This window comes from Neoarius graeffei, chromosome 24 (genome assembly GCF_027579695.1).
Source record: "Neoarius graeffei isolate fNeoGra1 chromosome 24, fNeoGra1.pri, whole genome shotgun sequence".
Taxonomy (NCBI): domain Eukaryota; kingdom Metazoa; phylum Chordata; class Actinopteri; order Siluriformes; family Ariidae; genus Neoarius; species Neoarius graeffei.
The window spans coordinates 29,544,035-29,570,879 of record NC_083592.1 but is presented as its reverse complement, the minus strand read 5'-3'; the positions used below and the strand labels follow the sequence as shown (position 1 = coordinate 29,570,879).

The 26,845-nt window shown below is 46.7% G+C and overlaps 1 protein-coding gene across 3 annotated transcripts in view; it reads left to right on the top strand.

Moving 5' to 3' along the window:
- The first annotated feature begins 14,713 nt into the window (after positions 1 to 14,713).
- The window catches only part of lnpep (leucyl/cystinyl aminopeptidase), a 75,554-nt gene continuing 63,422 nt past the window's right edge, over positions 14,714 to 26,845 (top strand). For all 3 annotated transcript variants that reach the window (XR_009651414.1, XR_009651415.1, XM_060907007.1), the window contains exon 1: positions 14,714 to 15,044. Coding sequence is in view for 1 of the 3 variants with exons in the window: in XM_060907007.1 (XP_060762990.1) it covers positions 15,026 to 15,044 (19 nt within the window). In the remaining 2 variants the exon portion in view is untranslated. The remainder of the gene's footprint in view (positions 15,045 to 26,845) is intronic.

The following is a 26,845-nucleotide window of genomic DNA, read 5'->3' as shown; positions in this document are numbered from 1 at the left end:
ATATAGTTGGTATATAGGGCAGGGGATATAGATGACTCTGTCTTCTTGTTGATCCTTGGTTTTCCATTTGATGGCCCCTCGTCATCAGAGGAATGGGTAACAAAAGACCCAACTGACTCTGATTCTGAAGATATATTGATCGAGGACAGAGTTAAGAAGAAGAAAAGTCCAAGAAGACAAAGAAGAGACTACTGTAGTGGTTCTTCATCCTGCACCTGAGGATCTACAGTACTTTACATTTTCAGTGTCTCCCTGATCTGACATGCCCACTGTGGTACATCAAGCACATAACATTGCAATACTGGGTTCCCAGAAGTAAGACAAAGGTTTACTGTTCTACATTCTAAACAGGCTATATGTTTACTATTCATCTGGGAATGTACGGTAAGAAGTCCACCAGATGAACCACTAGATATTTTCCTATATAATAGTATATCTGAGTTGGAGAACTGGTGCTGGTGGATTGGGTAGTTACTGTGTTTTCTGAAGAATTAATTTAAAACCTGAGCAGAAAAGCACTTTACTTGGTTCCCTAACTATGTATATATAGAGGATATTACAGGGTAGCATGAAGATATGAAGTGTATATTTGAGCAGTGAACATATTTCACTAGTGATCAAAGCAAACAAGTTAAATATTTTTCAACACCAGAAGATAAACTTCATATCTCCGTGCCACCATGTAATGTTCATTATATTATATGGACACATCCACAAAAAAATAAATAAAATAATACACAAATTAATCAAAAGAATTTTAATTTTGAACCAGTTCACCATTTTGACAGTCAAGTCAGCAGGAAAACACTGGGGGTGATGTCATTGGAGTGAAATATCAGGGAATGTGGAATAAAAACATGTAGTCTGTTCCCTTCTCACGGATTTCATTCATTTGGTTTGATAGCATGCAATATTGTTAGCACATCGCTTATCCTACGTGTATTATGTCACTCTACCCAATGGAGAATGAGTGTTGGATATGGTTTACAATATTGCACGGTTGTCAAGACAACATGACGTCACACTTGGGAGGCGTAAAATTTCCAACTAGCGACTGTGACCATTTGTAAACAAACATGGCTGCCAGGTTTGCTTTGTTAAATATGGAAGATTTTGAGAGAATTTTGAAAGAGAAAGAGGTGTTGAACACCTGAAAGGAATGTATAATAATAATAATAATAATAATAATAATAATAATAATAATAATAATATTGGCTGGCTTTTTGTGGTATATCAGATATATTCCATTCAGCTACCTATCTTCGACTCGTTCAATATCATGCTAGCTGAATGGAATATATCTGATATACCACTCAATGCCAGCCAATTTAAATATGTAAATTTAAATGACATATTTAAATTGTAAATTTAAATATGTCACTCAGATCTGTGATGAATTTCGTGTGAAAAATGCAAGTTTTTCAACACGAGAAGATAAACTTCATTTATTTTTTTCGCAGTCCGGTTTCCATCAAATCCTGCGCTCTGATTGGCTGGCGAGTGGGTCCATATCCTACAGTACGGACCCCAGTTACAGACCCCGGTTATGGACCTCTGGCGACTCGCTCGTTCACAACAACAACAAACATAGTATCATTTTTTGTCAACATTTATCTTTTTTATAAGATTTATTTATAAGATTATCAAAAATCTTATAAATTTTTGCCAGCATTTCTCAGGAGAATAGCATTAATTTTACAGCATGGATAGCAATAACGGCAGTGTTCACAGCGAAAGCGAGTTTTACTACCCTGAGGAAGACGAAATAAAAGAAAACATTTCAGGAGAAAGCTAAAAACCTGTAACTTGCTAACGCCGAGCAAAAACATGGCTGAATCCTGAATGACTCCTATTTGTATAAATAGGGGACTACATAGGAGGCAAAATGTAGTTGTTTTCCTGCCATGGAAGTGCACTTGCATACCGAGGAGGAAGCAATTTGCATTACAGCCATGAATGAGGATTCAAAATGGCGGCTCGCCTCGGCTCGGTTTTCCCTTTCGGGCACTCTCGTTTTCTGTTAGAATTTGGTAAAGAAAAAAATTAATATATTACTTACCAGCTTAAGGTCGAGCCGTATGGTGAAATACCGTGACCTTGGCCTTGAATACTGATCTCGGCCCAGAGGGCCTCACTCAGTACTTTCAAGACTTCGGTCACGGTATTTCACCATACGGACCTCCCAGCTGGTAAATAACATATATATCTTCAACCCAATGTGTGATGTTATTTTTATTATACAGACACATTCACAAACAAAAAGTACCCAAATTTATCAAAACAATTCATCATTATTTTCACGAGTGACACATTGAAAAATATGTTACTCAATGTCCCAGATGTAGTTCATATAAAAAATACGAGTGGCGTATTTCCCAGTAAAACACTCGTGTATATATATATATATATATATATATATATATATATATATATATATATATATATAAACACATTATAAAAAGTACCGAGTGACTGTACATTCTTAGCCTAGCCTAGCCTTACAAATGATTTGGCTTAGGCATCACACAGGTCAGAGTCTGTCAAGCTCTGATGCAGTTGCAATGCTGGACTCTACATCTGACTGGAGTCAGTAGTCTTTTTCTCTCAGTGCTTTCCAGTGCACCTAGTTATTCACTGGCTTCAGACAGAAAATGCCATATTACGAACAGAATCTGGCACTGCTTCTGCTAGCCAAGTAGCCGTTATACACAAATGCTGTATGGTGTTTTCATGTTTGGAGAGTGATGCACGACCATGTAATGCCAGATAGCTGATGGGCTACGGATAGGTATTGAACCTGCCAGTGCACTTGCCATCACACAGCCCGATGTTTCCATGCAAGTAATATGTACACATTCAAAACTACCCAAACAATTAGGTACTTGGAAGAGAATAGAAACATTTGACTTCTTTCCATATTCTTGTTCTATCTGTGGATTTGGTGCCAGTTTATTGTATTAACAAGCTAGTATTCAGTTAGCTGGCAAACTACTGTAGCTAAACTAACGTTACTCACTGCAGTAACTAGCAAAAGCAAGATAGTTATCTGAACTTTCCTTCCTTCCACTATGTACCAAGAAATCAAGAAAAAACAAGTGTTGCCAGGCAAAACAAACCTCACCCAGTAGCACTTATGATGAAGGAAGATAAAGCGAAAAAAAACTATTTTGACCTTTTTGGTGACCTTGACCTTGATTTTGACCTTGTGTGTGAAAATATTTGGCCAATAAACATGGCTCTGATTCTGATTCGCATTCGCACACCGTACTGCTCTCAGCCAATCAGAACACACCGTACTGCTCTCAGCCAATCAGAACACATCTCGTCTCGTCTTCTTCCGCTTATCCAGGACCGGGTCGCGGAGGCAGCAGTCTAAGCATGGAAGCCCAAACTTCCCTTTCCCCAGACACCTCGGCCAGCTCCTCGGGAAGAACACCGAGGCGTTCCCAGGCCAGCCGAGAGACATAGTCCCTCCAGCGTGTCCTGGGTCTTCCCCGGGGCCTCCTCCCGGGGGCACATGCCTGGAACACCTCCCCAGGGAGGCGTCCAGGAGGCATCCGAAAAAGATGCCCGAGCCACCTCAGCTGGTTCCTCTCGATGTGGAGGAGCAGCGGCTCTACTCCGAGCTCCTCCCGAGTGACTGTGCTTCTCACCCTATCTCTAAGGGAGCGCCCAGCCACCCTGCGAAGGAAACTCATTTCAGCCGCTTGTATCCGCGATCTTGTTCTTTCTGTCATTACCCAAAGCTCATGACCATAGGTGAGAGTCGGAACGTAGATCGACCGGTAAATTGAGAGCTTCGCCTTTTGGCTCAGCTCCTTCTTCACCACGACGGACCGGTAAAGCGACCGCATCACTGCGGAGGCTGCACCGATCCGCCTGTCGATCTCACGCTCCATCCTTCCCTCACTCGTGAACAAGATCCCGAGATACTTAAACTCCTCCACTTGAGGCAGGACTTCTCCACCAACCTGGAGAGGGCAAGCCACCCTTTTCCGGTCGAGAACCATGGCCTCGGACTTGGAGGTGCTGATTCTCATCCCAGCCGCTTCACACTCGACTGCAAACCGCCCCAGTGCATGCTGAAGGTCCTGGTTTGAAGAAGCCAACAGGACAACATCATCCGCAAAAAGCAGAGATGAAATCCTGTGGTTCCCAAACAGGATTCCTTCCGGCCCCTGGCTGCGCCTAGAAATTCTGTCCATAAAAATTATGAACAGAACCGGTGACAAAGGGCAGCCCTGCCGGAGTCCAACATGCACTGGGAACAGGTCTGACTTACTGCCGGCAATGCGAACCAGACTCCTGCTCCGTTCGTACAGGGACCGGACAGCCCTTAGCAAAGAGCCCCGAACCCCATACTCCCGAAGCACCCCCCACAGAATACCACGGGGGACACGGTCGAATGCCTTCTCCAGATCCACAAAGCACATGTGGACTGGTTGGGCAAACTCCCATGAACCCTCGAGCACCCTATGAAGGGTATAGAGCTGGTCCAGTGTTCCGCGACCAGGACGAAAACCGCATTGTTCCTCCTGGATCCGAGGTTCGACTATTGGTCGAATTCTCCTCTCCAATACCCTGGAGTAAACTTTCCCTGGGAGGCTGAGAAGTGTGATTCCCCTATAATTGGAGCACACTCTCCGGTCCCCTTTCTTAAAAAGAGGGACCACCACCCCAGTCTGCCACTCCAGAGGCACTGTCCCCGACCGCCACGCGATGTTGCAGAGGCGTGTCAACCAAGACAGCCCCACAACATCCAGAGACTTGAGATACTCAGGGCGGATCTCATCCACCCCCGGTGCCTTGCCACCGAGGAGCTTGCAAACCACCTCAGTGACTTCGGCTTGGGTAATGGACGAGTCCACCTCTGAGTCATCAGCCTCAGTCTCCTCAGTGGAAGACATGACGGTGGGATTGAGGAGATCCTCAAAGTATTCCTTCCACCGCCCGACAATGTCCCCAGTCGAGGTCAACAGCTCCCCACCCGCACTGTAAACAGTGTTGGCAGAGTACTGCTTCCCCCTCCTGAGGCGCCGGACGGTTTGCCAGAATTTCTTCGAGGCCGACCGATAGTCCTTCTCCATGGCCTCCCCGAACTCCTCCCAGTTCCGAGTTTTTGCCTCCGCAACTGCCCGAGCTGCAGCACGCCTGGCCTGCCGATACCCGTCGGCTGCCTCAGGAGTCCCGGAGGTCAACATGGCCCGATAGGACTCCTTCTTCAGCTTGACGGCATCCCTTACTTCCGGTGTCCACCACCGGGTTCGGGGATTGCCGCCACGACAGGCACCGGAGACCTTGCGGCCACAGCTCCGAACAGCTGCGTCCACAATGGAGGTAGAGAACATGGTCCACTCAGACTCAATGTCCCCCGCCTCCCTTGGAAGCTGGGAAAAGCTCTCCCGGAGGTGGGAGTTAAAGACCTCCCCAACAGAGTGCTCGGCCAGACGTTCCCAGCAGACCCTCACCATACATTTGGGCCTGCCAGGTCTGTCCAGCTTCCTCCTCCGCCAGCGGATCCAACTCACCACCAGGTGGTGATCAGTTGACAACTCAGCCCCTCTCTTCACCCGAGTGTCCAAGACATAGGGTCGGAGATCAGATGACACGACTACAAAGTCGATCATCGACCTCCGACCTAAGGTGTCCTGGTGCCACGTGCACTTATGGACACCCCTATGCTCGAACATGGTGTTCGTTATGGACAAACCGTGACTAGCACAGAAGTCCAATAACAAAACACCACTCGGGTTCAGATCGGGGAGGCCGTTCCTCCCAACCACGCCCCTCCAGGTGTCACTGTCATCGCCCACGTGAGCATTGAAGTCCCCCAGTAGCACAATGGAGTCCCCAGTCTGAGCACCCCTCAGTACCTCTCCCAGGGACTCCAAGAAGGCCGGATACTCTATACTGCTATTTGGCCCGTAGGCACAAACAACAGCAAGAGCCCTCTCCCCAATCCGAAGGCGCAGAGAGGCGACCCTCTCGTTCACTGGGGTAAACTCCAACACATGGCGGCTGAGCTGGGGAGCTATAAGGAAGCCCACACCAGCCCGCCGCCGCTCACCATGGGCGACTCCAGAGAAGTGGAAAGTCCAGCCCCTCTCGAGGAGCTGGGTTCCAGAGCCCAAGCTGTGCGTGGAGGTGAGCCCGACTATCTCTAGCCGGTACCTCTCAACCTCCCGCACAAGCTCAGGCTCCTTCCCCCCCAGCGAAGTGACATTCCATGTCCCAACAGCCAGCCGCTGTGTCCGGGGATCAGGTCGTCGAGGCCCCTGCCTTCGACTGCCACCCAATCCACACTGCACCAAACCCCTACTGCTACCTCTGTGGGTGGTGAACCCACAGGAGGTCGGGCCCACGTCACCTCTTCGGGCTGAGCCCGGCCGGGCCCCATGGGCAAAGGCCCGGCCACCAAGCGCTCGCATACGAGCCCCAACCCCGGGCCTGGCTCCAGGGTGGGGCCCCGGCTGCGTCCTACCGGGCGACGTCACGGTCCTGGATTTTTTCTCCATAGGGTTTTTTTTTGGTGAACTTTCAGAACACATCTGAATGAATATGAAGGAAGATGTCGCAAAAAACGATTTTGACCTTTTTGGTTATCTTGACCTTGACCGGATGACCCTCAAAATGTTGGAGGTTCTATTTGAGACCAATGCCCATCTGTCCTGAAAGTTTCACGAAGATTGGTCCAGCCATTTTCCCGTAATATCATTAATAAACAAACAAACAAACAAACAAACAAACAAACAAACCTTACCGAAAACAATACCTTGCCCCCTGGAAAAACACACCAAATGTTCTCTCATAAAACAAAAAGCAATGACTGACTTGCAATAAAGTATTGGAAATGGGTGAATGTAGTAAATACTTACAATTATTGCTTGATAAATTGTGTTTTAAAGCATTTTTATGCATTTGATACACGTCACACAGGGGCGTGACTAGAAATTTTGGGCCCTATGAAAGAATATAATATTGTCCCCCACCCCCACTCTTTACGTTTCTGGTGACCTGTCTTCTTCATGATGGTGTCAATCTACTGATGGTTCACCATCAATTCTGCTTTTCCCATTCGCAGCTAACATTAGTGTTGGATTGGAAAGCAACAAACCTAACGTGGTGTCACGCTCTGGCTCCGCCTACACAAGACAGTACCATGTCATGAATAGGGAGAGGGGTGAAATCTAAAAACTGTCTATTCTAATAATCTCATCTCATTATCTCTAGCCGCTTTATCCTTCTACAGGGTCGCAGGCAAGCTGGAGCCTATCCCAGCTGACTACGGGCGAAAGGCGGGGTACACCCTGGACAAGTCGCCAGGTCATCACAGGGCCGACACATAGACACAGACAACCATTCACACTCACATTCACACCTACGGTCAATTTAGAGTCACCAGTTAACCTAACCTGCATGTCTTTGGACTGTGGGGGAAACCGGAGCACCCGGAGGAAACCCACGCGGACACGGGGAGAACATGCAAACTCCTATTCTAATAATTTTGCAGAAAATGGAAAACCAAACCAGAAGGTTGTTGTATTTGCTCATTTTAAGAGACACAATTATTAAAGATATTTTTATTAAATTAACTTAGACATGGTAATAATATTGTCCCCTGAGGGTCCTCTGTCAATGCTGGGCCCTTAGAATCGTTCTCAAACACAGTCATCAAAACTCTTGTGGAGAAAAAGAAGGCTATTCTACGTTTAAACAATTTTCAATTTATTAATTGTATGTATTATGTCAACAGTCAAAGTTTTCTGGGTCAGATATTTAAAACCTTGGAGAGTCACAATGACTGACTATTTTTCCTGAATTTTTAAGGGCAATGCATTTTTCAAACAGAAGATTGGGAAAGTGGCTTCAGCACAGAAGCTTCCTGAAAGCACATAAAGAATGTGAAGTCCATGTATTATTTATATTATATATTATATTTATGAAGTCTTCAAAGTTTACTAGCATGCTGAAATTCTCTTGCCTCCCAGTCCTGTTACTGATATTCTTAGTCTAATATAGCGAGTCCTAATCATTACTTTCTAAAGACCGTTCATGATCATAATTTCAATGCAGTTATTTTTCACTGTCTATGACTAAAGCAAGCCAAACTATGTAAATAAAATTCAGCTGTTACAAATAAAGACTGCATTATCAAAATATATCACTTTAGTTTGAGTGCATGTAAATCATTCATAATGTTGGCATACGTCATTTAAAATTCATATTATATGGGAATAGAGCTTCATGACAGTGTAGTGAAGGGAAAATATCCTCTCCCTTTACTTCAGGGCATCAAAATCATTCATAACGTTATCATATATGCTGTTTGAGTTCATAAAAGTTTTATAAATGGGACAGATCTCCAGAGGTTTTGTATTCCTACAGTACATCAGTGAAGTAAAGAGTTCAACAAGGGAAGGTGACGTGTACTTAAAGCTACACTGCCTTTCAGATTTTTCAAGTGTAGGTCATAAAAAGAATTTTTCCCGACACCCAGTTATTCTTGTTTAGTGGACCGAAAGCTACTGAATTTGTATCACAGACTTCCAATTTTATTTATTTATTTATTTATTTATTTATTTTTGTAAATAGAACAATTAATGAATTTAGGGCCACGTGGCCCTAAATTCTCCGCTATTTTTTCCTGTTTCACCATGACGCAATACAAGATACTACATCATACATCACGTGGTGGGCTTTCCCCATTCGTGCAAGGCATTGTGGGATACAAATTTGAAACAGGACAGAAAAATGGAGGACGCGAATGAAACATGAAAGAGCGACTACAGTAACGGAAAGTGAGAAGAAAAGACGTTTTGTTGCGAAGGAAAGGAAACACAGGACTAAACTAATAAATATCGGCGGTCAGCAAGCGCCTCGGTGTGATCAGCTGTTCGTTTAGCGACAGAATGATGGAACTGTCAGTGCACGGTCAAAGGTAAACCTGTAGATGGCAGTAATGCAACACTGGATGCCAGTTGCTGTAAAACCCAAAAGAAGAAGAAGGTAAACCTGCACATGCGCACACGGATTTCCTCTGTCTGCTTGACTGCACAAAGCGAGCAGTTTCATGCACATTATTTGCCCCTCAAATTAAATAACTTCCCAGCCACAGAATGGCCTGATATTTTGCAAGATATTACAGAAATAAACATATATCACAATGACCAAATTTCAGAGGGAACTAAATTTCACCGATTTTATGAAATCAAAAGGCCATCTAGCTTTAATACTTAATTCACCCCATTCTAAATAAGCTTAATAAAACATTCCAAAGCTCATGTGCTCATTTGTTATCCATATTATTGGTCTATCAATCATGACAGACCTTTTGTCTCCACTCCTATCAGAGATATTACATAAAACTCTCATTTCACCTGACAAGATTTGACATAGATCTTTTTATAAAATATTGTCTATAAAATATCTATGTAATGTTTATTACTGTGTTATGAACCGGAGCCCTTTTCTCCCCACTCCTATGTGACATACAGTGGTGCTTGAAAGTTTGTGAACCCTTTAGAATTTTCTATATTTGTGCATAATTATGACCTAAAACATCATCAGATTTTCACACAAGTCCTAAAAGTAGATAAAGAGAACCCAGTTAAACAAATGAGACAAAAATATTATACTTGGTCATTTATTTATTGAGGAAAATGATCCAATATTACATATATCTGTGAGTGGCAAAAGTATGTGAACCTTTGCTTTCAGTATCTGGTGTGACCCCCTTGTGCAGCAATAACTGCAACTAAACGTTTGCGGTAACTGTTGATCAGTCCTGCACACCGGCTTGGAGGAATTTTAGCCCATTCCTCTGTACAGAACAGCTTCAACTCTGGGATGTTGGTGGGTTTCCTCACATGAACTGCTTGCTTCAGGTCCTTCAACAACATTTCCATTGGATTAAGGTCAGGACTTTGACTTGGCCATTCCAAAACATTAACTTTATTCTTCTTTAACCATTCTTTGGTAGAACGACTTGTGTGCTTAGGGTTGTTGTCTTGCTGCATGACCCTAGCCTGGCAAGCCAGACTAAATGTGAATATTTAGTCTGGTCTCAGTCGTAGACATTTCCGAAGGGGGTGGGTAGGAACAACCCGCCGCTCTGACCAATCAGCGCAACGGTGACGTAGTCAGAGCGACAGAAAGCAGTGGGTGAGGCCTTGAAATAAATAATTTTTCAAAATGCGTATTAATTAATAAACAGGTTCTAGATATTAAGAAGTTTGGAGATAATGACCACAAGTTTGGAGTCTGTACCACATACTTAATATACACTCATTTTTTTTCAAGTGTTTTTCAAGGGTTTGCTTAAACTGTTTTTGAGAGTTTTTATTTTTATTTAGTGGTGTTTGGTGAAATAATTTCCCTTAAATTTAAAATAACGGGAAAATAAGAAACAATCAAAAAGTAATGTTTCAAAGCTGTTTATTAATTCTTCGTACTGCACAAACTAGCCCCATCCTTTTGGCTACGAGCGGAGCCAGCTGGTAGATCAGACTTTTGCCATAGCCGGTCGGCAAAACAGCGAAAACATCCTTCTTGAAAAGGAATGAGCGGAGAGCCTCTTCCTGCTCATGTTTCAACAAAAACTCCAAGTCTAATTCTTCTAAAACTGATTCCAAAGTGGAGTCAAACGAGCGCTGTTCTCTAGCCGTAGCCATCTTTCCTGCTGTGCTTTCTCCAGCGTCGCGCAGCCTTGTCGTCACTCCTGCAAAAGCCCTCCCAAAGAATCCAAACAAAAACCTTGCGTTGTGATTGGCGGGCACGATTTGATGCCCAGGGTGTTTTGTTGATATGGTGCGAGGCTAGACCCACTCGTAGGCAAAAATATTTTTGGCCGCTAGGCGGGTGGGTCTAGTTTACTAGGCTAGCATGACCCACCTTCTCTTGAGATTCAGTTCATGAACAGATGTCCTGACATTTTCCTTTAGAATTTGCTGGTATAATTCAGAATTCATTATTCCATCAATGATGGCAAGCCGTCCTGGCCCAGATGCAGCAAAACAGGCCCAAACCATGACACTACCACCACCACGTTTCACAGATGGGATAAGGTTCTTATGCTGGAATGCAGTGTTTTCCTTTCTCCAAACATAACGCTTCTCACTTTAACCAAAAAGTTCTATTTTGGTCTCATCCATCCACAAAACATTTTTCCAATAGCCTTCTGGCTTGTCCACATGATCTTTAGCAAACTGCAGACGAGCAGCAATGTTCTTTTTGGAGAGCAGTGGCTTTCTCCTTGCAACCCTGCCATGCACACCATTGTTGTTCAGTGTCCTCCTGATGGTGGACTCATGAACATTAGCCAATGTGAGAGAGGCCTTCAGTTGCTTAGAAGTTACCCTGGGGTCCTTTGTGACCTCGCCGACTATTACATGCCTTGCTCTTGGAGTGATCTTTGTTGGTCGACCTCTCCTGGGGAGGGTAATAATGGTCTTGAATTTCCTCCATTTATACACAATCTGTCTGACTGTGGATTGGTGGAGTCCAAACTCTTTAGAGATGGTTTTGTAACCTTTTCCAGCCTGATGAGCATCAACAACGCTTTTTCTGAGGTCCTCAGAAACCTCCTTTGTTCGTGCCATGATACACTTCCACAAACATGTGTTGTGAAGATCAGACTTTGATAGATCCCTGTTCTTTAAATAAAACAGGGTGCCCACTCACACCTGATTGTCATCCCATTGATTGAAAACACCTGACTCTAATTTCACCTTCAAATTAACTGATAATCCTAGAGGTTCACATACTTTTGCCACTCACAGATATGTAAAATTGGATCATTTTCTTCAATAAATAAATGAGCAAGTATAATATTTTTGTCTCATTTGTTCAACTGGGTTCTCTTTATCTACTTTTAGGACTTGTGTGAAAATCTGATGATGTTTTAGGTCATATTTATGCAGAAATATAGAAAATTCTAAAGGATTCACAAACTTTCAAGCACAACTGTACATATCTGGATTTGCACCAAAATCTAATCAAATGTTCCTTGACCCATGGCTCATCTTTTCTCAAAATTTCATCAAAATCTGTTCACTGCTTTTTGAGTTACATTGGGAATAGTTGAAACAAACAAACAAATGGAGGCGAAAAACATCATATATATATATATATATATATATATATATATATATATATATATATATATATATATATACATACAGTGGTGCTTGAAAGTTTGTGAACCCTTTAGAATTTTCTATATTTCTGCATAAATATGACCTAAAACATCATCAGATTTTCACACAAGTCCTAAAAGTAGATAAAGAGAACCCAGTTAAACAAATGAGACAAAAATATTATACTTGGTCATTTATTTATTGAGGAAAATGATCCAATATTACATATCTATGAGTGGCAAAAGTATGTGAACCTTTGCTTTCAGTATCTGGTGTGACCCCCTTGTGCAGGAATAACTGCAACTAAACGTTTGTGGTAACTGTTGATCAGTCCTGCACACCAGCTTGGAGGAATTTTAGCCCGTCCCTCCATACAGAACAGCTTCAACTCTGGGATGTTGGTGGGTTTCCTCACATGAACTGCTCGCTTCAGGTCCTTCCACAACATTTCCATTGGATTAAGGTCGGGACTTTGACTTGGCCATTCCAAAACATTAGCTTTATTCTTCTTTAACCATTCTTTGGTAGAACGACTTGTGTTCTTAGGGTCATTGTCTTGCTGCATGACCCACCTTCTCTTGAGATTCAGTTCATGGACAGATGTCCTGATATTTTCCTTTAGAATTCACTGGTATAATTCAGAATTCATTGTTCCATCAATGATGGCAAGCCGTCCTGGCCCAGATGCAGCAAAACGGGCCCAAACCATGATACTACCACCACCATGTTTCACAGATGGGATAAGGTTCTTATGCTGGAATGCAGTGTTTTCCTTTCTCCAAACATAACGCTTCTCATTTAAACCAAAAAGTTCTATTTTGGTCTCATCCGTCCACAAAACATTTTTCCAATAGCCTTCTGGCTTGTCCACATGATCTTTGGCAAACTGCAGATGAGCAGCAATGTTGTTTTTGGAGAGCAGTGGCTTTCTCCTTGCAACCCTGCCATGCACACCATTGTTGTTCAGTGTTTTCCTGATGGTGGACTCATGAACATTAACATTAGCCAATGTGAGAGAGGCCTTCAGTTGCTTAGAAGTTACCCTGGGGTCCTTTGTGACCTCGTTGACTATTACACGCCTTGCTCTTGGAGTGATCTTTGTTGGTCGACCACTCCTGGGGAGGGTAACAATGATCTTGAATTTCCTCCATTTGTACACAATCTGTCTGACTGTGGATTGGTGGAGTCCAAACTCTTTAGAGATGGTTTTGTAACCTTTTCCAGCCTGATGGGCATCAACAATGCTTTTTCTGAGGTCCTCAGAAATCTCCTTTGTTTGTGCCATGATACACTTCCACAAACATGTGTTGTGAAGATCAGACTTTGATAGATCCCTGTTCTTTAAATAAAACAGGGTGCCCACTCACACCTGATTGTCATCCCATTGATTGAAAACACCGGACTCTAATTTCACCTTCAAATTAACTGATAATCCTAGAGGTTCACATACTTTTGCCACTCACAGATATGTAAAATTGGATCATTTTCTTCAATAAATAAATGACCAAGTATAATATTTTTGTCTCATTTGTTCAACTGGGTTCTCTTTATCTACTTTTAGGACTTGTGTGAAAATCTGATGATGTTTTAGGTCATATTTATGCAGAAATATAGACAATTCTAAAGGATTCACAAACTTTCAAGCACAACTGTACATATCTGGATTTGCACCAAAATCTAATCAATTGTTCCTTGACCCATGGCTCATCTTTTCTCAAAATTTCATCAAAATCTGTTCACTGCTTTTTGAGTTACATTGGGAATAGTTGAAACAAACAAACAAATGGAGGCGAAAAACATCATATATATATATATATATATATATATGCTTGCTCAGGGTGGATATTTAATCTGTTCTGCACTGTATAGGGTTGAAATGTGTCAGTGCTGATCAGTTTTCTTCAACTGCATGCAGACGTACAGGCTCGTGGTCCTGTAGTCGATAAACAGGCAGGGCTTTAACTTACAATCATATGATAGAACATCAGACTATTGTGAGAGCCACAATGAATTGTGGTGAAAGAAATGAACAGCATGTGATCGCTCAAATTGGTGTGCAGTCACCCTGGGTGCTTTCTCACTGTGTTCGTTCAGTCGCCTCTTCTGCTCTGGATATGGGGTCTCAGTTGGAATATGGATCTGTGGGTATGATTATTATTTCTTTTCATTTATTGGAATTTGGGAACTAGTTCCTCTCTGTTCGGGATGGTTCGATTACATCTCAGGTAATGTTCTCTGCACTTGTTTGGTGATTAGTGTAGTCCTGGTCCTGGAGTACTGCCTGTCCTCACACAACTAATCAGGGGTGGGTTTCCCAAAAGCCTCTTAACTAGGATAGAGAGCGTTCATTGTGATGCTTGCTCGACCATTTAACGGTGATCTTTGTGCTACGATGCTTTTGGGAAACCCACCCTCGCTGATTCTGAGGCCTGCCTGAGATGAAGTGGGTGTGAGAGCTGAGAAAGCACCAGTGTGTGCAGTGAAGTGTAGGGGCCACTCCAGGACCAGGGCTGAGGGAGCTGGAGAGGATTTGAACACTGACAGCTCAGAGACAGTGTAGTACTTGTGTATGCCGCCTGGAGCAGTGCTAATGCCAAGCAGTGCACTGAGCTCTCAGACAGGAGCACTCTGTGCGTCTAAATCATGGACTGGGAGCCGTCATGCTGAAAACTCGTGTGCTGCTGTTCTACACATTCTCCCCGTTTACTCCGGCCCAGCTCAGGAGCCTGGAAGTGAGCTAGACTGCTACTCAGCTAGTTTTCAGCAGCAGTTCAAGTTGTTTGTTTTTAACCGAATGTGTAGCTCTGTTTTTTGTTTACCAAGGCATCACTCTGCTGTGAATTAACATTTTATCCTGCAAACACCGGACCTGAGCTGACCTTCATCTAACTATGGATCCGTTTGACAGCGGTAAGAAGCCGAGTGCGGATCTGTCACTCAGCTAAGCTATCGGTTCAGACAGGAGCAGCGATATGGGACGCTGTAATCCTCCAAACACCACATACTCTTTAATCTGCTTGTAAAGAGCGATATGCTTTTCATATGAAGCACGTTTCCAGTAAACCCGGGTTGTTTTGTAATGATGTCCAAACGCTCCTGTGTGCTGTCACTCCTGTTTATAAGACTGGAGCTAAGCTAAGCTAATCCAGTAGCTAATGCGTACACGGACAGCTAGCATGCTGTGTTTCAGTGTTGTCCGGCTAAGTGACAGCAACTTAAGTTAAATGACACCAATTGCACACTGAATAGTGCAGAAATAGTGGTGAGAAGTTTGCACACTGAGTAGTTTTGCATCCAGCTCGCTAATGTGTGTGAAAGGCGGAGGAGCAGAGCGCGGTGTGAGGAGGAATGGCGCGGCGACAACAAAAGACTCTGAGCAGCCGGACACAGCGGCATCGCCACCGCACGCGCTCACACACAGCTGCTACTGTTTCACTAGCGGGAGAGCTCGAGCTCTCTCTCACTCATTCTCTCACTCTCTCTCTCACTCATTCTCTCACTCTCTCTCACTCTCTGTCTCACTCACACACTCACTCTCACACAGTCTCTCTCTCACTCACTCTCACACAGTCTCTCTCTCACTCACTCTCACACAGTCTCTCTCTCACTCACTCTCACACAGTCTCTCTCTCACTCACTCTCACACAGTCTCTCTCTCACACAGTCTCTCTCTCACTCACACTGTCAGTCTCTTTCACCGTCACTCTCACTGTCACTCTGTCTCTCACTGTCACACTCTCTCACTGTCACTCTCACACGCTCTCTCACTGTCACACTCTCACTGTCACTCTCACACGCTCTCTCTCTCACTGTCGCTCTCTCACTGTCGCTCTCTCTGTCTCTCTCACACTCACTGTCTCTCACACTCACTGTCTCTCACACTCACTGTCTCTCACACTCACTGTCGCTCTCTCTCACTGTCGCTCTCTCTCTCACTGTCTCTCTCACTGTCGCTCTCTCTCTCACTGTCTCTCTCACTGTCGCTCTCTCTCTCACTGTCTCTCTCACTGTCGCTCTCTCTCTCACTGTCTCTCTCACTGTCGCTCTCTCTCTCACTCTCTCTCTCACTGTCGCTCTCTCTCTCACTGTCTCACACTCTGTCACACTCTCCCTCACTGTCACTCTCTCACACTCTCCCTCACTGTCACTCTCTCACACTCTCTCTCTCACACGCCCTCTCTCTCTCACTGTCGCTCACTCTCACACTCTCTCTCTCACTGTCTCACACTGTCACTCTCTCTCCCTCACTGTCACTCACACTCTCTCTCCCTCACTGTCACTCTCTCACACTCTCTGTCACACTCTGTCACTGTCTCTCTCTCACTGTCACTCTTTCACTGTCACACTCACTGTCACTCTCTCTCACATGCACTCTCTCTCACATGCACTCTCTCTCACACTCTCACGCTCTCTCACACGCTCTCTCTCTCACACTCTCTCACACGCTCTCTCACACTCTCTCACACGCTCTCTCACACTCTCTCACACGCTGTCTCTCTCACACTCTCTCACGCTCTCTCTCTGTCACTCTCTCTGTCACACTCTCTGTCACACTCTCTGTCACACTCTCACTGTCACTCGCTCACTGTTACTCTCTCACTCTCACACGCTCTCTCACTCGCTCTCGCACGATCTCTCGCTCTCACACGCTCTCTCACTCTCTCACTCGCTCTCACACGCTCTCTCCCTCACTGTCTCACTGTCACTCTCACTGTCTCACACTCTCACTGTTTCTCTCTCACTGTCACGCTCTCTCACGCTCTCTCAATGTCACTCTGTCACACTCTCTCTCTCACTGCCTCTCTCACACTGTCACTCTCACTCTCTCTCACTCTCTCACCCTCTCTCCCTCTCTCACTGTCTCTCTCTCACACTCTGTCACACTCTTTCTCTCACTGTCTCTCTCTCGCACTGTCACTCCCTCACTGTCACTCTCTCACACTCTCCCTCACTGTCACTCTCTCACACTTTCTTTCACACTCTGTCACTCTCTCTCCCACTGTCACGCTCTCATATGCACACTCTCTCACTGTTTCTCTCTCACTGTCACTCTCTCACACTCTCCCTTACTGTCAGTCTCTCTCTCTCTCTCTCTCTCTCTCTCTCTCTCTCTCTCTCTCTCTCTCTCTCACACTCTCTCTTACTGTCACTGTCACACTCTGTCACACTCTCTCTCACACGGTCACTCTCCTTCACTGTCACACTCTCTCTCTGTCACACACTCTGTCACTGTCACTCTCTCTGTCACACTCTCACACTCTCTGTCACACTCTCTCACACTGTCACACTCTCTCCCTCACTGTCACTCTCCCTCACTGTCACTCTCCCTCACTGTCACTCTCCCTCACTGTCACACTCTGTCACTGTCACACTCTCTCCCTCACTGTCACACTCTGTCACTGTCACTCTCTGTCACACTCTCTCTCACATTGTCACACACTCTCACACTGTCACACTGTCTCCCTCACTGTCACTCTCCCTCACTGTCACACTGTCACACTCTCTCCCTCACTGTCTCACACTCTGTCACACTCTCACTGTCACACTCTCACTGTCACACTCTCCCTCACACTGTCACTCTCTCTGTCACACACTCTCTCTGTCACTCTCTCACTGTCACTCTGTCATACTCTCTCTCACACTGTCACACTCTCACTCTCTCTCACTGTCACTCTCTCCCTCACTGTCACTCTCTCCCTCACTGTCACTCTCCCTCACTGTCACTCTCTCTGTCACACTCTCTCTCACATTGTCACACACTCTCACACTGTCACACTGTCTCCCTCACTGTCACTCTCCCTCACTGTCACTCACTGTCACACTGTCACACTCTCTCCCTCACTGTCACACTCTCTGTCACACTCTCACTGTCACACTCTCCCTCACACTGTCACACTCACTCTCCCTCACACTGTCACACTCACTCTCCCTCACTGTCACTCTCTCTGTCACACACTCTCTCTGTCACTCTCTCACTGTCACTGTCATACTCTCTCTCACACTGTCACACTCTCACTCTCTCTCACTGTCACTCTCTCCCTCACTGTCACTCTCTCTGTCACACTCTCTGTCATACTGTCACACTCTCTCCCTCACTGTCACTCTCTCTGTCACACTCTCTCTCACACTGTCACACTCTCACTGTCACACTCTCCCTCACACTCTCTCCCTCACTGTCACTGTCACTCTCCCTCACTGTCACACTCTCTCTGTCACACTCTCTCCCTCTCTGTCACTCTCTCTGTCACTCTCACTGTCACACTCTCCCTCACACTGTCACACTCACTCTCCCTCACTGTCACTCTCTGTCACACACTCTCTCTCTCTCTCTCTCTCTCTCTCTCTCTCTCACTCACTGTCACTCTCCCTCACTGTCACTCTCTATCACACTCTCTCTCACACTGTCACACTCTCTCACCGTCACTCTCTCTCACTCTCACGGCCACTCTCTCACGGTCACTCTCTCTCACTGTCACACTCTCTCTCACTGTCACACTGTCTCCCTCACTGTCACTCTCTCACTGTAACACTCTCTCACTCACTCACTCTGTCACACTCTCACTGTCACACTCTCCCTCACTGTCACACTCTGTCACTCTCTCACTGTCACTCTCTCTGTCACACTCTCACTGTCAGTCTCACTGTTGCACTCTCTCACTGTTATTCTCTCTCTCTCTCTCTCTCTCTCTCTCTCTCTGTCACACTCTCACTGTCACACTCTCTCTCACTGTCACTCTCTCACACTGTCACTCTCTGCCACACTCTCACACTGTCACACTGTCACTCTCACTGTCACTCTGTCTCACTGTCACACTCTGTCACACTCTCTCTCACTGTCACACTCTGTCACACACTCTCTGTGTCACTCTCTCTGTCACACTCTCACACTGTCTCACTCTCCCTCACTGTCAGTCTCTCTGTCACTCTCTCACTGTCACTCTCTCACTGTCACTCTCTCACTGTCACTCTCTCTCTCTCTCTCTCACGGTCACTCTCTCTCTCACTGTCACACTGTCTCCCTCACTGTCACACTCTCTCACTGTAACACTCACTCACTCACTCTTTCACACTCTCAATGTCACACTCTCACTCTCTCACTGTCAGTCTCTCTCTCAGTCAGTCTCACTGTCGCACTCTCTCACTGTCATTCTCTCTCACACTGTCACTCTGTCACACTCTCACACTCACTCTCTCTCACTGTCACTCTCTGTCACACTCTCTCACTGTAACACACTCACTCTGTCACACTCTCTCTCTCACTGTCACACTCTCTCACTCTCTGTCACACTCTCTCTCACTGTCTCTCTCTGTCACACTCTCTCTGTCACACTGTCACTCTCTCACTGTCACACTCTCTCTCACTGTCTCTCTCTGTCACTCTCGCTGTCACACTGTCACACTCTCTCACTCTCACTGTCACGCTCTCCCTCACTGTCACTCTCTCTGTCACACTCTGTCATACTGTCACACTCTCACTGTCACACTCTCCCTCACACTGTCACACTCTCACTGTCACACTCTCTCCCTCACTGTCACTCTCTCACACTCACTGTCACACTCTCCCTCACACTGTCACACTCTCACTGTCACACTCTCCCTCACACTGTCACACTCACTCTCCCTCACTGTCACTCTCTGTCACACTCTCTCTCTCTCCCTCACTGTCACTCTCTGTCACACTCTCTCTCACACTGTCACACTCTCTCACTCTCTCACCGTCACTCTCTCTCACTGTCATGGTCACTCTCTCACTGTCACTCTCTCTCTCTCACTGTCACACTGTCTCCCTCACTGTCACTCTCTCTGTCACACTCTCTCACTGTAACACTCTCTCACTCACTCACTCACTCACTCTGTCACACTCTCTCTCACTGTCACTCTCTCTGTCACACTCTCTCACTGTCACACTCTCACAGTCACACTCTCCCTCACACTGTCACACTCACTCTCCCTCACTGTCACTCTCTCTGTCACACACTCTCTGTCACTCTCACACTGTCACTCTGTCATACTCTCACACTGTCACACTCTCTCTCACTGTCACTCTCCCTCACTGCCACTCTCACTGTCACACTCTCCCTCACACTGTCACACTCACTCTCCCTCACTGTCACTCTCTGTCACACTCTCTCTCTCTCCCTCACTGTCACTCTCCCTCACTGTCACTCTCTGTCACACTCTCTCTCACACTGTCACACTCTCTCACTCTCTCACCGTCACTCTCTCTCACTGTCATGGTCACTCTCTCACTGTCACTCTCTCACTGTCACACTGTCTCCCTCACTGTCACTCTCTCTGTCACACTCTCTCACTGTAACACTCTCTCACTCACTCTCTCTCACTCTGTCACTCTCTCACTGTCACTCTCTCTCACTGTCACACTCTCACAGTCACACTCTCCCTCACACTGTCACACTCACTCTCCCTCACTGTCACTCTCTCTGTCACACACTCTCTCTCTCTGTCACTCTCACACTGTCACTCTGTCATACTCTCACACTGTCACACTCACTCTCACTGTCACTCTCCCTCACTGCCACTCTCCCTCACTGTCACTCTCTCTGTCACACTGTCATACTGTCACACTCTCTCTCACACTGTCACACTCTCACTGTCACACTCTCTCCCTCACTGTCACTGTCACTCTCCCTCACTGTCACACTCTCTCTGTCACACTCTCTCTCACACTGTCACACTCACTGTCACACTCTCACTGTCACACTCTCCCTCACACTGTCACACTCACTCTCCCTCACTGTCACTCTGTCACACACTCTCTCTCTCTCTCTCTCTCTCTCTCTCTCTCACTGTCACTCCCTCACTGTCACTCTCCCTCACTGTCACTCTCTATCACACTCTCTCTCACACTGTCACACTCTCTCACTCTCTCTCTCACTGTCACTCTCTCTGTCACACTCTCTCACTGTAACACTCTCTCACTCACTCACTCTGTCACACTCTCTCTCACTGTCACACTCTCACTGTCAGTCTCACTGTTGCACTCTCACTGTTATTCTCTCTCTCTCTCACACTCTCACTGTCACTCTCTCTCTCACTGTCACTCTCTCTCACTGTCTCACTGTCACTCTCTCACTGTCACACTCTCTCTGTCACACTCTCTCTCACTGTCACACTCTCACTCTCACTGTCACGCTCTCCCTCACTGTCACTCTCTCTGTCACACTCTGTCATACTGTCACACTCTCACTGTCACACTCTCCCTCACACTGTCACACTCTCACTGTCACTCTCTCACACTCACTGTCACACTCTCCCTCACACTGTCACACTCTCACTGTCACACTCTCCCTCACACTGTCACACTCACTCTCCCTCACTGTCACTCTCTGTCACACTCTCTCTCTCTCCCTCACTGTCACTCTCCCTCACTGTCACTCTCTGTCACACTCTCTCTCACACTGTCACACTCTCTCACTCTCTCACCGTCACTCTCTCTCACTGTCATGGTCACTCTCTCACTGTCACTCTCTCCCTCACTGTCACACTGTCTCCCTCACTGTCACTCTCTCTGTCACACTCTCTCACTGTAACACTCTCTCACTCACTCACTCACTCACTCACTCACTCACTCACTCACTCACTCACTCACTCTGTCACACTCTCTCTCACTGTCACTCTCTCACTGTCACTCTCTCTGTCACACTCTCTCACTGTCACACTCTCACAGTCACACTCTCCCTCACACTGTCACACTCACTCTCCCTCACTGTCACTCTCTCTGTCACACACTCTCTCTGTCACTCTCACACTGTCACTCTGTCATACTCTCACACTGTCACACTCTCTCTCACTGTCACTCTCCCTCACTGCCACTCTCCCTCACTGTCACACTCTCACTGTCACACTCTCCCTCACACTGTCACACTCACTGTCACACTCTCACTGTCGCACTCTCCCTCACACTGTCACACTCACTCTCCCTCACTGTCACTCTGTCACACACACACTCTCTCTCTCTCTCTCTCTCTCTCTCTCTCTCTCTCTCTCACTGTCACTCCCTCACTGTCACTCTCCCTCACTGTCACTCTCTATCACACTCTCTCTCACACTGTCACACTCACTCTCCCTCACTGTCACTCTCTCTGTCACACACTCTCTCTGTCACTCTCACACTGTCACTCTGTCATACTCTCACACTGTCACACTCTCTCTCACTGTCACTCTCCCTCACTGCCACTCTCCCTCACTGTCACACTCTCACTGTCACACTCTCCCTCACACTGTCACACTCACTGTCACACTCTCACTGTCACACTCTCCCTCACACTGTCACACTCACTCTCCCTCACTGTCACTCTGTCACACACACACTCTCTCTCTCTCTCTCTCTCTCTCTCTCTCTCTCTCTCTCTCTCTCTCTCTCTCACTGTCACTCCCTCACTGTCACTCTCCCTCACTGTCACTCTCTATCACACTCTCTCTCACACTGTCACACTCTCTCACTCTCTCTCTCACCGTCACTCTCTCTCTCACTGTCACTCTCTCTGTCACACTCTCTCACTGTAACACTCTCTCACTCACTCACTCTGTCACACTCTCTCTCACTGTCACACTCTCACTGTCAGTCTCACTGTTGCACTCTCACTGTTATTCTCTCTCTCTCTCTCTCTCTCTCTCTCACACTCTCACTGTCACTCTCTCTCTCACTGTCACTCTCTCTCACTGTCTCACTGTCACTCTCTCACTGTCACACTCTCTCTGTCACACTCTCTGTCACACACACTCTCACTGTCACTCTCTCTGTCACACTCTCACACTGTCTCACTCTCCCTCACTGTCACTCTCTCACACTGTCTCACTGTCACTCTCTCTCTCACTGTCTCACTGTCACTCTCACTGTCACTCTCACTGTCACTATCTCACTGTCACTCTCTCACTGTCACACTGTCTCCCTCACTGTCACACTCTGTCACACACTCTCTCTCACTGTAACACTCTCTCACTCACTCACTCTGTCACACTCTCAATGTCACTCTCTCACTGTCACTCTCTCTGTCACACTCTCACTGTCAGTCTCTCTCTCAGTCAGTCTCACTGTCGCACTCTCTCACTGTCACTCTCACACTGTCACTCTGTCACACTCTCTCACACTCACTCTCTCTCACTGTCACTCTCTCTCTCACTGTCACACTGTCTCCCTCACTGTCACACTCTCTCACTGTAACACTCTCTCTCACTCACTCTGTCACACTCACTCTCTCTGTCACACTCTCTCACTGTCACACTCTCTCTCACTGTCTCTCTCTGTCACACTGTCACTCTCTCTCTCTCACTGTCTCTCTGTCACTCTCTCTGTCACACTCTCGCTGTCACACTCTCACACTGTCACACTCTCTCACTCTCTCTCACTGTCACTCACTATCTCACTGTCACTCTCTCCCTCACTGTCACTCTCTGTCACACTCTCTCTCTCTCCCTCACTGTCACTCTCCCTCACTGTCACTCTCTGTCACACTCTCTCTCACACTGTCACACTCTCTCACTCTCTCACCGTCACTCTCTCTCACTGTCATGGTCACTCTCTCACTGTCACTCTCTCTCACTGTCACACTGTCTCCCTCACTGTCACTCTCTCTGTCACACTCTCTCACTGTAACACTCTCTCACTCACTCACTCACTCACTCTGTCACACTCTCTCTCACTGTCACTCTCTCTGTCACACTCTCTCACTGTCACACTCTCACAGTCACACTCTCCCTCACACTGTCACACTCACTCTCCCTCACTGTCACTCTCTCTGTCACACACTCTCTCTCTCTGTCACTCTCACACTGTCACTCTGTCATACTCTCACACTGTCACACTCTCTCTCACTGTCACTCTCCCTCACTGCCACTCTCCCTCACTGTCACTCTCTCTGTCACACTGTCATACTGTCACACTCTCTCTCACACTGTCACACTCTCACTGTCACACTCTCTCCCTCACTGTCACTGTCACACTCCCTCACTGTCACACTCTCTGTCACACTCTCTCTCACACTGTCACACTCACTGTCACACTCTCACTGTCACACTCTCCCTCACACTGTCACACTCACTCTCCCTCACTGTCACTCTGTCACACACACACTCTCTCTCTCTCTCTCTCTCTCTCTCTCTCTCTCTCTCTCACTGTCACTCCCTCACTGTCACTCTCCCTCACTGTCACTCTCTATCACACTCTCTCTCACACTGTCACACTCTCTCACTCTCTCTCTCACCGTCACTCTCTCTCTCACTGTCACACTGTCTCCCTCACTGTCACTCTCTCTGTCACACTCTCTCACTGTAACACTCTCTCACTCACTCACTCTGTCACACTCTCTCTCACTGTCACACTCTCACTGTCAGTCTCACTGTTGCACTCTCACTGTTATTCTCTCTCTCTCTCTCTCTCTCTCTCTCTCTCTCTCACACTCTCACTGTCACTCTCTCTCACTGTCTCACTGTCACTCTCTCACTGTCACACTCTCTCTGTCACACTCTCTCTCACTGTCACACTCTCTGTCACACACACTCTCACTGTCACTCTCTCTGTCACACTCTCACACTGTCTCACTCTCCCTCACTGTCACTCTCTCACACTGTCTCACTGTCACTCTCTCTCTCTCACTGTCTCACTGTCACTCTCACTGTCACTATCTCACTGTCACTATCTCACTGTCACTCTCTCACTGTCACACTGTCTCCCTCACTGTCACACTCTCTGTCACACACTCTCTCTCACTGTAACACTCTCTCACTCACTCACTCTGTCACACTCTCAATGTCACTCTCTCACTGTCACTCTCTCTGTCACACTCTCACTGTCAGTCTCTCTCTCAGTCAGTCTCACTGTCGCACTCTCTCACTGTCACTCTCACACTGTCACTCTGTCACACTCTCTGTCACTCTCTCTCTCACTGTCACACTGTCTCCCTCACTGTCACACTCTCTCACTGTAACACTCTCTCTCACTCACTCTGTCACACTCACTCTCTCTGTCACACTCTCTCACTGTCACACTCTCTCTCACTGTCTCTCTCTGTCACACTGTCACTCTCTCTCTCTCACTGTCTCTCTGTCACTCTCTCTGTCACACTCTCGCTGTCACACTCTCACACTGTCACACTCTCTCTCTCTCTCTCTCTCACTGTCACTCACTATCTCACTGTCACTCTCTCCCTCACTGTCACTCTCCCTCACTGTCACTCTCTCTGTCACACTCTCACACTGTCACACTCTCACTGTCACACTCTCCCTCACACTGTCACACTCTCGCTGTCACACTCTCTCCCTCACTGTCACTCTCTCACACTGTCACACTCACTGTCACACTCTCCCTCACACTGTCACACTCACTCTCCCTCACTGTCACTCTCTGTCACACTCTCTCACTGTCACTCTCCCTCACTGTCACTCTCTCTGTCACACTCTCTGTCATACTCTCACACTGTCACACCCTCACTGTCACTCTCTCACACTCTCCCTCACACTGTCACACTCTCCCTCACACTGTCACACTCACTCTCCCTCACTGTCACACTCACTCTCTCTCTCACCGTCACTCTCTCTCACTGTCCTGGTCACTCTCTCTCTCACTGTCACTCTCTCTCTCTCACTGTCACACTGTCTCCCTCACTGTCACTCTCTCTGTCACACTCTCTCACTGTAACACTCTCTCACTCACTCACTCTGTCACACTCTCTCTCACTGTCACTCTCACTGTCAGTCTCACTGTCGCACTCTCACTGTTATTCTCTCTCTCTCTCTCTCTCTCTCTCTCTCTCTCTCTCTCTCACTGTCACTCTCGCTGTCTCACTCTCACACTGTGACTCTCTGTCACACTCTCACACTGTCACACTCACTGTCACTCTCTCTCACTGTCTCACTGTCACTCTCTCACTGTCACACTCTGTCACACTCTCTGTCACACTCTCTCACTGTCTCTCTCTGTCACCCTCACTGTCACTCTCTGTCACACTGTCACACACTCTCTCACTGTCACTCTCTCTGTCACACACACACTCTCTCTCTCACTGTCACTCTCTCTGTCACACTCTCACTGTCACTCTCTCACACTGTCACACTCTCATTGTCACTCTCTCTGTCACACTCTCACACTGTCTCACTCTCCCTCACTGTCACTCTCTCACACTCTGTCACACTCTTTCTCACTGTCACACTCACTCACTCTCTCTCTGTCACACTCTCTCTCACTGTCACTCTCTGTCTCACACTCTGTCACACACACACACACACACACACACACACACACACACACACTCTCACTATCACACTCTCTCTCACTGTCTCTCTCTGTCACACTGTCACACTCTCTCTGTCACACTGTCACTCTCTCACTGTCACTCTCACACTCTCTCACTGTCATTCTCTCTCTCTCTCACACTGTCACACTCTCTCATTGTCACTCTCACTGTCTCACTGTCACTCTCTGTCACTCTCACACTGTCTCTCTCTCTGTCACTCTCTCTCCTCACTGTCACTGTCACTCTCTCACACTGTCACACTCTCCCTCACTGTCACTCTCTGTCACACTCTCCCTCACTGTCACAGTCTCTTACTGTCACTCTCACACTCTCTCCCTCTCTGTCACTCTCTCTCCTCACTGTCACTGTCACTCTCTCACACTGTCACACTCTCCCTCTCTGTCACACTCTCCCTCACTGTCACTGTCACTCTCACACTCTCTCCCTCACTGTCTCTCT